This window comes from Egretta garzetta, unplaced genomic scaffold (genome assembly GCF_000687185.1).
Source record: "Egretta garzetta isolate BGI_Z169 unplaced genomic scaffold, ASM68718v1 scaffold41, whole genome shotgun sequence".
NCBI classification, from domain to species: domain Eukaryota; kingdom Metazoa; phylum Chordata; class Aves; order Pelecaniformes; family Ardeidae; genus Egretta; species Egretta garzetta.
Window position 1 is genome coordinate 2401572 of NW_009258755.1, and position 12348 is coordinate 2413919.

A 12348-nucleotide genomic window follows, 5' to 3' on the forward strand; every position below is an offset into this window, starting at 1 on the left:
CTAGCCTTAACTATTTCCATGATGTTTTTTCGTTATCTTCCCTTCAGTTTCCTTAAGCCCTCAGCAACTTAATGTAACTTTGAGGTTGGCCATGCTTGTAGAGAAGGGCTAGGCCAGATGATCTCCAGAGGTCCCTTCAAACCTGTATTAGTGTCTCATTCTAAGCACTAGGCACCTGTACATTCAACACTTTGTTACTTTGGGTACCTTAGCAAGTATGTCATCCAGACTCTGTTAGAGTTTCACAAGTTGTGTTTTTAAGTAGCACCATTGTGTTCCTCTTGTACCTCCTTTTCCACAAAGATGCTGTTCCTCCTGCCAGGAATAATACTGCCTATGCAGTTCCCGTTCCTTGGCTGCAGAAGCCAGTTTTGCAGGAGGTGAGATTGAATCAATGAGAGTGCCAGCCCGCGGTCATTGGCCACCTCAGTGATGTGCAGGAGAATCTAATCTCAGCAGAAGTCTGGGCAGGGCTCTCTTAAGGGTGGAGGCTGCACTGATCCGAGAGATGAAGAACATGAGAAAGGGAAGCTGCGGTTAGCTACATTTCTGTGAGCCAACTGGAGCTTTAACAGATCTTCCAGACTGGTTAGAAAAAGATGAAATCCAAAGAGAGCAGCCAACAGAACCATAGCTTTTTCCAGGCAGCTCTCTACCTTTCTTGTCCCAGAAACAGCTTGTGATCTTTCTCAGAGTAGCAACTGACTGGAGCTTAGTTGGGGGGGGGGAATAGAGAGCACCCTGTGCAGACAGGGAGGCCATATGGGGACACCCTGCTTTAATTTTTTATGACTGTTGCTTGCTCTGGCTAAAGGCATAGAGGCATGGGGCAAAACAAATTGCCACATCCTTCCAGGTGTCATGATCTCTCCAGCAAGCAATTTTCAAATGTGACTACTCTTGTAACCCTTGCACAGCATCCTTTGAAGAAAGAAAGATTCTACAAAGAAGGTCCCCAAGACAAGCCAGCACCCTTGATTCCCAACCACTGCAAGTCATCCTTGCTCCACAGACTTTCAGGGTAACTCAGAGCGATAGAAGAGCAAGTCCTGAGGGCATCTGTTTTGGCAAGGGTGCTGCCTTTGCAGTCAGCGCAATAATCTAAATGTGTAGGTATAAAACCTCAGCTTTCTTCCCTCACAGCAGACCAGAGAAGCTGGGAGTCTTTAAAAAACTGAGGCATGATTCTCAAACGTGGGATAGATGTGAACACCGATAGTGGTTTTCCCTGGGCTTTACTGAGCCAACATTTGCAAATAAGTACTTATGATATAAAGGTATGTGAAGCCACCGGTCAGCAGGTCAAACCCTGAGGAGTTCCAGTATAGATCTTAGAGCTAAAATTGATCATGTCCTGCTGTCCTGAAGTCCTGCTGTGTCCATGCCAGATCAGCCTGCAACTTATTTCTGCAGGTTAATGCTCTGCCTCTCAAACTGCCTTTTCAATGGCTACTTTGTCCCCTGTCTTTACCAGCCCATACATATACAAAACACTTTGTGATTTGTCTCCAGAAGGACAACAGCTGTGACATGTTCTTCACACGAGAACAGATGCTAACTTTTCTCTAGCATCTCTGAATGACCTTTCATTTTGGCCATATTTTTCAAAAGAAACAGTTCATGAAGAGGGAAGGAGGGATTTTTTTTTTCCCCTACAAATAATCTAGCACCCCTTCTCTGATCGATGCAGATTATGTTGAAAATATCTCTTTGATATGTGTGATATAGTGCTCAAGAAGCTCCTTAAGTCATTTGCCCTGCCAGAGTATTGTTACCTTCAGAATCTCGCTTTACAGTAAGGCTTTATCTCTAGCAAGTTAAACCTGCTGTAACTGGAGTGCAGTTATCCCTTCTTCCCTTGGCTGGAAACCACCCATCAGCATAGTGGTAAATTTCAGGAGCGGATGATTACAACAATTTATTTTAACTTGTATTCTGCAAAACGCAGATCGATATAAGACTGAGGTTTCTGACTGCTTCCTCAAGCTAAGCAGCGTAGCCCTGAACCAACAGAAAGAAGGGAACAGGTAAGCAACTGAAACAAGATTGACTCTTGTTCGCTATTTGAGGATCGCATCTCTAAAAAATGATTTTAGAGATTCGCACCACAACCCTCAGCTGAACAGCTTGTCACATGCAACAACATGAGGGACTCTGGGTGAGGGTTAATTTCTTGTGTGATTCTGTCCAGCCTCTCCCCCCATATTCTGAATTATGTATTTAAAGAGCAGTCTAACAGATACAAAGAGAGAACATTGCATTAAAAGAACAAGCTCTATGTTACAGTTTACACCAGATGCATCTCAGTAGTCTGGACACAACTTGCAATAAATATCTCCATTTTGAAAAATAGCATTCTTTACTGGCAAACACTCTTCTGTAAACTGTACTAATACTGATATAGGCGCTGCTGCTTACATTTTTTAAGCTCTGTGCATGTGGTAGTCTTTCATACAAACTCCTGTATCCCTCTTCCTTTCCCTTTCAAAAGGTTAATCCCTTTCTATGCAGAAAGGCCAGTGTGGGATTTAAGTACAGGTTAAAAGAGCGAGGATCTATATTCAGAGGCTAAAGGAGTTAAAAAAATGCACTTTTCATTAAAATCCCTCTTCAGAGAGCACACCTTTCACTGAAAGGCACCGAGGGTTTGCTTGGATGTTTGGCTTCAACATCCTTGATTCCAAGGGCACAGCATTTTACAGGATTAAGCTTCACATTATGCAAATTACTCCATCAAGACTGATTCACCTCCAAGTTGGTTTGTGCCTTCAGGAAGGTATGATCTCATTCAACTGTAGATACTAATCTATTTCCCAGATGGCACACAACCTTGCATTCAAGAACAAAAGGCAGCTCAAATACAGAAGTCCCCCAGGAAATCTGCAAAACCCCACTGAAAATGGCAGTGTCTGAAAATGGCAAGTATCTCCCTGTTCATCTGATTGCTTCATCGCCCCATTCACTCCATTGTGCGGGATACATCCAGGTGCTTTACAGCTTGCTGGCCCGATGCATCCTTTAACTCAGTTGATCTGACAAGCCCACAACAGTACTTATCCTCCCACTGCTCTGTTGAGAAGGATATAAAATAGAGGCGCTTATGGCAACCGTTTCGGGTAAGAATCAGCAGCTCTGGTTCAAAGTTCAGTCTTTGTGAATACAAGCATGGGGCTGTACAGTGAGACGGGGAGGTTCACTCAAAGAGAACAATGTAATCTGGTTCTTGGTCCTCTTGGCCACATGGGTAAAGCAACAGCTCCTTCCCCAAGGAAGTGATGGGTTCATCCTGTTGATATAGGATACGATTAAACACCACCTCTCAAACAGACCCTACCTACCACAGCATCATGGGATGGACAGTAGTCTCCCTGCCTCTGATACGGCATGGACTTGTTCATCCTGCTGCATGAAACAGTTCAGTGCCCCGGGGAACCCAGGGGAGGACACACAAGGCTGACCGCTGTCTTCATAAAACGATGCCTGTGCTCAGTGCAGTAACCCAGTGACACAACTCTGGCAGTTCTCAGAAAAAGCTGTGCTCGTCTCGGAGGCAACCGCAACTTCTGCGGTGTGAAATGCTGCCCTGCCTCAAAAGTGCTGGAGTGAGGACCATGCAGCATGCCGGTAAGCAGGATGGGGTGGCTGTGGACCATGCTCCTGGCTACGTTGGTGGGAGCGTGGATCCTGGAGTGAGCACATGCCCTCTGCTCAGGCAAGCCCTGTTCTAATGAGGGAATTCCCTGATAGTACAGTCTCTGCTTCCCATCTCATTCTCCACCCTTGCAGCAGATGCATGGTGGGAGCTTGCCTTCTTTTGTGGTCACCTGGTGGGCGATAAGCAGAACCCACTAGAGCACTTCAGCAGAGTGGGTTCACCCTGCCCATGTCTGCTGTAGTGCAGGGGGTCTGTAGGCTTCTTTGCAGACTGTGGGCATGGCTCTACCTTTAATATCATACGCACAGCCAGGCTTTAAACCCTCTGGCTCTAGTACCGATACTCGTACAGCTCCTGCTTTCAACAATTTCAGCCTGAACTGCGAAACCCATGCAAGAAGCAAGTTCAGGTAGCCCAGGTAGAGCTCCATATAGCAAACAAACATAGATATTTTCCTCATGTCCAGTTTTGTTTAGCCATGTCTGTATTAGGCTAGGCGCTTATTTAAAAGACACACAGATTTTAAATGAACTTTAGGCAAATTGATTGTCCTGTCCCTGGGCAGATCTTACAGTGAAGGAGGGACCAATCCATCTGGCCCTCCTTGGAGCCCATGTAACTGCAGTCAGTGCTAGCAAATGCTGCTGTTGTTGTTGCAAGAACCTTCTTCCTTCCCTTCTATTTTTTATCTTTGCTCAGTACCACACTTTGCCTGCTTTGAGATCATAAAGAAAGGGTTTTCTGATTACCCAACTTGCCAGGACCTCACAACCACAGGGGAGAATCCAAAAAAAAAAAAAGGAATTTGCATGAATCTGCTGTCACCTCTCACCTTATCAGCATTTCTACCAAATAGTGTGTGAGTACCTTGAGCCCTGTGTGCAAGGTGTTCTGCGCACTTGAGGGGGAGTGAGTCAGGTCTAGATGTTTGAGATGCATTAGGTCATCTGAGATGTACCCATTAGGCTGGCATACCCCCCTGGAGCAGCACACAGGATACCCAATGGCAGCTAAAATGGGTCTAGTTGCCTACTATAAAACAACTAAATCTGTTCTTTCTTATTTTGAAGTGCCCTGAGGCAATTAAACAAACAGTTAATTAATGCATTGTTAGATGTTCACCTTGTGGTAGTCTACAAGGTCAGCCAGTGTTGAATGTTGTAGCTGGTCCACTCCAAGGAAGCTGTAGGAATCACTGGAGGCGTCAATGAGGAAGTGTTTACATCCTTCCACAGACCGATAGGAGAGCACGTAGCCTTTGATTTTCTCACTGACCCGGACCAGAAAACTCCCTGGTACTGTTTTATTCAGAAGCTCCTCTGCTTTCTTTGAGGTTAGGATACCTGTTCAAAACCAAACCACAAAACTGAAGGGAGAAAAGCATTTGTGCAGGATTGGATGGAACAGTTCTCACAAGAAATCTGCTTTACTGCTCTAAAAACAGTCCATGGCACTTCCATCCCTTGCACTGTTTCCTTGCCCAGCAGCCCGGGGAGAACAGTACTGCCATTGCTAGTAGCAGACCACGGCTACGTGCTACCTGTGCTTCGCGTTAACTGTTTCAGACTCAGCTGATGATGAATGATAAATGTGCAGGGCCCAAAAAGACAGTTTCTGTGTTACGAGAGAGAATGGCATTGCAGCGTGTTGTGTGTTGATCCCAGTACAGCCAGGGCGTGCAGGCAGTGATCATGGGTCCTGTCAGAACACTGTGCAAGCATTGAAAGCCCGGTTAGAGAGGATAAAGCTTTCATTGCTGCAGTCTCAGATTGAAGGCATTTCCAAAGCAAGGGAGATGGATGGGATTGTGATGACCCATTAGAAATGAGACAGAAATGTGATGGCTGATAAGCACATATGGAGGGAGAATGACCTGGGGCCAAGGATGAATGGGATGAGGTATGCCCAAATCTCTCTCACCCTGGTCCAAACAGTTACCAGGGGAATATGCATCCAGAAAGGCAGGGGTGGCATAGGGGTACAGGGTGTTTTGAAGATCTGGCCTCTGTTCTAACACTTTTGTCTTGCCCTTTGTCATAATGTTAAAGGAATTTAAACTACATTCACAGACACTTAAAATGGAAAACCTAGCTACCTTTGAAAAGCTCCTGGGCCCAGCCTGTGGCAGCAGCCGTGTTAGCAGAAACAACTCCTTAAAGAGCTGGGTTGGGGCAGAAACGCTCAGGACTCACCGTGGAACCAAGGCGCTATTGTGTCCGTGCTTTTCTGATAGCCAGCTCGGAGAGGGAATTGCTCCTCTTTGAACCACCTGATGATGCTTTCTTCAGTGGAATTGGAGATTGTCCTCTGGATTCCCTCTTTCCTGTTAGAAAAGACCACGGTTTGTGCATCAAGTTTAAACAACAGCTTTTGAGTCCACGGCAGGATTTACCTTTTGTTCAGGATGTTAAGAACAGCCCTAAACAGAAGGCTTACACAAGTGCAGCTGTCAGCAGTATTCTATGGTTTTCAGTGGACCCCTAGCATAGAGGATGTATGCACTCTAGGCTTAGGATGCTCTACTAAATAAACTTGTTACCCTCCAGGGGTGAAAAAATAAGCCTCATCACACCCTAGGCTGGAATATAGCCTAGGCTCTGTGTTTTTCCCTGAGGGGTGTCTCCTCCAGGCGAGGAGGAGAGCTAACCATTCTCACCTCAACCATCCCATGCTAGAGCAGACGAATCTCATCCCTTCTCCCCTCCACAGTGCACAGGGGTTCCCTTACCTAATCGCTCTCCTGTCTGCCATCACAGGAGGTAGGTGTGTAGGCTTTGGAGCGAGAGGCGGATACTGGAGTGGTCGCCGATCTCCTCCTGTGGCACCCTTGGAAATATCTGCCTGCTTCCCTCTGTGGATGCCTTGCAGTGAAAGCCTCCTGTAGTCGTCCCGTGCTTGCCGTGCAAGGGAGCGTCTCTTCTCATCTGCTGCCTTGGATTTCCGCACTGGAACAAAAAAGGAGTCCTACAGGAGCGAACAAGCAGGCAAGTTTTAAGCTTGCTGCCCCTTGTCCATCTTTCTGCTTGATGAAGTGGAAGAATAACCCATTTCAGAAGGTGGAAGAGGCACTCAATTGTGAGACCGTTTGCCACATGTCTCCCACCACTTTTGGGCACCTGCTACTTAACAGGGTCCAGCTTTTATTCCTTCAGGAGATTAAAAATCTGGGTTATTTCTGGGCACCAAGTCCTTTTGTACTTAAAGACTACTTGGTTTTCTTCCGGATGCTGACTCCCGGTTCAGCCATAGATTTCTGTAGTGCCTTTCACATGAGCCAGTGGGGGGAGGGCATACGGGATAGATACTGCTGAAATGACCCCAAATCAATCCTCTGAAGGATTTGAAAGTGCTGATCATTTTTTGAGGGTGGGAGCGGGTCTTACTGAAACTGTTAAGGGAAAAGGAGAACTTGGCTGGGTATTTTTTTTGCTGTAAAACTGCCTTGATTGTCTAGGTCCAGCTCATCCTGGAACCTATAGGAGTCACCAGCTCTCCGCTCAGTCTGAGTTAGGCTCATTCTTTCCTTGCTTTTGTAATCAGCTTTGGATTTTTTTTTATCGGTAGGAAAAATAAAACCCTTGTTCTGAAGTGGAAACAATTGGTAGTACAGCATTGCCACCTACTGAGCAGCAGGGGAGGAACTGGGAAAAAAAAAAGGATCAGGTTCTCCTTCAGGAAGTATTTGGCAGCAGCGATGGATGCTACTGCAAGTCTCATACTTTTTGCCATTTTCCTTCCTATCATTGGGATTCATCACATGAGACAGTGCAGCAGGGCTCTGCTTAGGTGGGATCGTGCTTGGATGACAGGGAAGCCCTTTTTAGTTAGGCCCTGTCACCCAGTATCCTTGTCCTCAAGAGCAATGGTTACTGCAAAGCCCTATGAAAGGCCAGCTTCTAGTTTAAAATTAATTATCCTGGCTATACTCCTGTGGTTCCTATTCATTGCATGTTTTAATATAGTATCCATAGGAAAAACTGTCAATTTTCCTGCCCGGCTCAAGTCTCAATGCTGTGTGGACTCAGAAATACTTCTGATAATGCAGCGCTGTATTTCTTGGCCGTACTCTCCACCCACCAACCGATCATTCAGGTCCAGTGTGGCAGAAGAAGGATTTTGAGATGACCCCACAGAGCCCTAGGATTTCTCAAGCCCCACAGGAAAAGGTCATCCTGAGATCTTACAGGATTCCTGCCATTCAGGCTCATTCTCATCCAATTTCTGCAGTGTCCTCTGGGTCTCCAAACTGGGGTGGCTCTGTGGTATGGCCTCCTGGGGGGCTGTGGTATCTTCTCCTGACTTTCTCCTCTGTGCTTCCTTCACCTATGAAAGAAACAGTATGCTCAGCTTTGTTCCAGGCTAGTTTTAACGCTGCTTTTTAGCTAGCCTTGAAATACTGGGAACTCCGTTCTTTATGGTGAATCCTTCTGATTTCAACATACTCTGTCTTTACTACAGGTGACAACAGAGGGAGTAAGGGAGAACAGTCTACCAGAAATCATCAGGAGCCTCTACCTGTGCTGCTCCCCAGTCTGCCAGCCTGGCCTGCTTTGTATCATCTAATCATCACATCGTACATGAGGAGCATGGCAACACTGGATAAAACTGGCCTAAGAGGTGAGGACATTCTTGGATCAGATGAGGCTCGGAGGCTGACTGGAACTCTAGGATGAAGTCTGAGCCCGACTCAATGTGTTAGGAGCATCCTAGGTTGCTACATACCTGTTGGAAGCCATGCTTCCTCACATGGCAGTCTGCCAGCATCTGGTGAACATCTCTGTTTTCCCTCTGGGCAGAAGAAAAGAGCGGTGAGAAATGCGGCGTTAGGACCATTGCTCTTTTTTGGAGGAACAGGTGTTTGATGCCGAAGCAGTGATGTGCCATTTATGTTAAATTTTTCCAACCTTCCCTGACAAACATTGGTCTTTTTCATCATATTAGGCCTAATATGCCACAAGAGGAGAACTCAGGGATGTCAGGATTGTCATAAGGATGCCTAGGTTTGCTAAATGATGCTCCCAGGGAGCGGTCCCTTCCCTCCCTCTCTCTAAAGCAAGCCCGAGCAGAACCTGCCGTCCACAGCTTTACCTGCCCATGCTTGTTTGCTGCTGTGGCTGGGGTGCTGCGAACCCCTGCTCGTCAAACTGCCCCAACTAGTTGCATAGCTCCTGTTTGCTCTTCCCTGCAAAGCAGTCGAGCTCCCCTGGCAGCAGTCGCTAGCTGAGACCTGCCTTTGAAGAAAACAGACCTGTCTTTAAGCAAACACCCACCCACCTCCCCGCTGGACCCAGACTGCCTCCCATGGCATGGGGAGTAGTGAGTTAACTGTACTATGCTGCTTACCAAAGACATGCTTTGTTTTATCTCCATCACCTACTTGGCTAATATTTAATACGAACATGGCTTTCCTCTTTCCCTCTCCTTGACAGGAAACTAGGAACTACAAATGTGCGTGAAGCAGAGCGTTTTCTTAGGTCAGTCCCCAGTCCCCCGCAGCAGACAAAGCACGATGCCCGGACCCCTCAGGTTGAAGGGGAACTAGATCTCGGAGAAAGCACTTTAACGCGGGAGGTGAGAAAAAGCCCCTTTCCAGGCCTAGAAAAATGCAACAGGTGTCTTTGGTCTGGATCCCTCCTTCTAACAGCAAAAGCCCCAGAAACCTGGGAAAAACTACTAGTAATATAATGACAAAACAAAAGTAAAATATACACCCCCCTCTATTTCCATGTACAAGACTTTGAAAAGGGTTTAGATTTTTTTTGGTAGTGGTGGTGGTATTTTTGGTTTGGGGTGGTGGGGTTTTTTTTGCTTTTTTTTTCTTTGTTAGCTGTGACTAATAGCTTCCTTTGAAAAGAAAAAAAAAACCCTCCCACATAGTTGCTCAACTTCAGCAAACAGTGCTAAGAAAAATCCCACGTGACTCAGAGGTTTTTGATAAAGGAGACAGCCGCTCCGAATTCCCTTCAGTATTTTGGTAGCAACAGGAGAGGCGCTTTGCCAAAACCCAACCTTCAGTTATTGGGCTTTTTATACTGAAATATGGAGTGGCTGTATAATAAAAGAATATACATTCATAAAAGTTAGCAGCAAAAGGCTGAATGAAAACTCTGCTGAATGAGATTGGACTTCTCCCATTAAATTGGCAGGGTGTTCTGTTCCTTCTGTTCAACTGTGGTTGCATGGTTAGTTAATTTATCTCATCTTTTTTCTCAGTTCTCTGCAAATGGATTTTGGTAGCCAATTAAAAAGTAGAAGTGTATTTATTGCCAGAGCAAAGCAGACACTGTAGTTACTGCACTTGGAGTTGTCCTGTGTTGTCAAGGTCATAAGCTATTTTCTGACACTTTAGAAGACCAAAAAAAAGAAAAAGAAGAACCTAAAATATTGCATGTCAGAGGAAGCTGGTAAAATTATCTTCGTCTGTTGTTTTATACAAGTAGATGGTTTATCTGAGGGCTGTGGCCGTGCATGTACAGATGCTGGGATAGCCTCCCTGGTCTTGCCCCCAAAGCCATCCAAACCAGCCACAGCGCAGGAAGGGAAGTACTGTGACCCTTGTTTTACCCATGGAGAACGGAAGCAAAGGAATCCAGACTGACTTATCCATTGGTAGGGAGCAGATCTGTCCCAGCTGAGAGTAACACTTGGACCTCCCAAGTCCTAAGGAAGGATGGAACAGCATGGCTTCTTCTCTGACTACAGAAGAAAAGCCTTAACAGTCAGCTGGTTTTTTTTCTTCTTCAAGTTTCTATTTACAGCAACCAGGATTTGCTGCATTTCCTAGATCTCAAAGCACGTGTTTCTGATAGTTATGGAGAAAAGAGGGAAAACTACCTCTGTGAGTTCCTGGCTTTTCGTTGTTGTAGCACCAGCAGTTTTTCTCCCACCTTCCTTCTTTTCCTCCGCAGCGCTTTTTTTATTCCCATGAAGATCGGTCTCACCTGGGGCTCCTGGTTGTGGACGTACAGAAGGGTCAGTCTTTCTGAAATGCGAAAGAGAGAGGACTTAGGAACCTGAGGGTCCCTTGCTGCTCTCTGAGCATCTTGTGAGGATGCGGCATGTGAACAGAGCAGTGCTGTGATGAAGCGACGTGCTTGCAGGCAGCTATCGTATCTCCAAATCAGGTAGGTGGAAGAATTAAATTAATGACTCATGGTGAGTAACTGACGTCCTGCTGTACAAGGGCACCCGTTGGTGAATCGGTGTAATCCAAACTCATTACCTGCTGCAACAACAGAGTTAGCATTTCCTGTGGTCTGCAGAGGGTATCGCGCAGGAGCCGTATCACGGGAGGCTTGATGAGCTGGGGCAAGCCTCAGGCTGGAGCTGGCCTCTGCCAGCATTGCGTGTACCTGCAGAAAGCCAACCTTTGCCTGCGCCTTTTGCCTGCAAGTCGAATGTGACAGTGGTTAACCACAGCCCCTGCAGGGAAGGCTCCAGCCTCTGGGTTCCTGGAAATGCCTTCTCCTCCGTGTCTGCCCACGGAGTCCTCCAGCTGAACGGTGCTTACCTGCCCTCCTTGCCTTGCTCTCTCGCTATCTGCTTTGCCCGTTGTGCCTGGATCTCTTCACAGATGGCCGCGTATGATTTATCTGAAGGATGCTCGCCCATCACCCAGACCCAGACATCGTTGTCAGCACCAAGCTTCCATGTCACCGACTTCCCGTTGGCTGGAAAAGAAGCAGCTCTTTGGCAAACGCTGTTTGCTCGGCAGCTCTGTGCAGGGCCTGTGTCCCACCTGCTGCGTCCTCCTGGCTGCTGCCGATGGCAGAACCTCTCCAGAATCAGCTGTGCGTGGGGAAAGCTCGGCTGGGACGCAGCATGCATCTGCCATTTTGTTTTATGGTACTGAAGCCAGATCAGTGAAGGAGGCATTTCTGAGTCTGGGGGCAAGGGAGAAGACTCACCACTGTTTCCCTTCTTGCTTTAATTCCTTGCCACTGCCCTCCCCAAACTGTGTGAGGGTAAACTACCTACAAACAGAGAACGTGGGGGAGAGCTGGGAGGAGAGTGCTAGCTTCCTAGCTGCCGGCATGCTGTGTAATGCTGGCAAGGGGACTTCAGGTCTAAAGGCACAATGGGAAGCCCCCTGCAGATCTGGTGCCCCAGGACAGACATTCAAGTCCATGGTTATTTTATAGACAGATTCAAGGGCCCCATTTAAGGGGAAACTTAATGAGATCATCTGCTGGGGGCAAGTAAGCCCTGCCTTCCCTGCTAGCGGAGTTGAGCAATTTGGTCAAGGGCAGAATGTCTGGGCCAGGGAGTAAAACCATTGTGTGCCTGGCCAAAACTACCCCATCACAGGTGGGTTTAGTTACAGTTTGGAAATACAACTATGATACATCCCTAGGAGAAAAAAATTACTCTATGGACACATTACCTCCTATTTCTTGGGAGCAGTTGCCTTGGCCAGATCTGTGCCAGAGGGGGAAGCAGCCGGCAGGTAGGGACTTACCTTTTCTCGGCAGTGGCTTCTTTGCTGAAGCCTTGTCCGCGGCAGCTTCTCTTTCCTCCCACCGTCTGATCTGTTCCTGCCTCATCTTGAAGAACAGGATCTGCTTCTGCTCCTCGCTGAGTTCTGCCAGCAGGTCAGGATCGATGTACATGTCCGATAATATCTGTTTCAGCATGGCTGGAGGTTTCAGTTACACACGTTTGTGGCAATGATCTCCAGGGATCAGATCCTCTTC

General features: G+C 47.0%; 1 protein-coding gene across 1 annotated transcript; it reads right to left on the minus strand.

The window, feature by feature from the left end:
* Positions 1-3193: 3193 nt before the first annotated feature.
* SH2D4A (SH2 domain containing 4A) lies at positions 3194-12288 on the minus strand. Its single transcript, XM_009649202.2, has 9 exons — positions 12114-12288; positions 11166-11325; positions 10490-10637; positions 8378-8443; positions 7840-7978; positions 6384-6600; positions 5848-5978; positions 4778-4998; positions 3194-3286 (listed from the first exon to the last, which is right to left on the minus strand). Exons 1-9 carry the CDS (start codon positions 12286-12288, stop codon positions 3194-3196), a joined length of 1350 nt encoding a protein of 449 aa, XP_009647497.1.
* Positions 12289-12348: the final 60 nt, after the last annotated feature.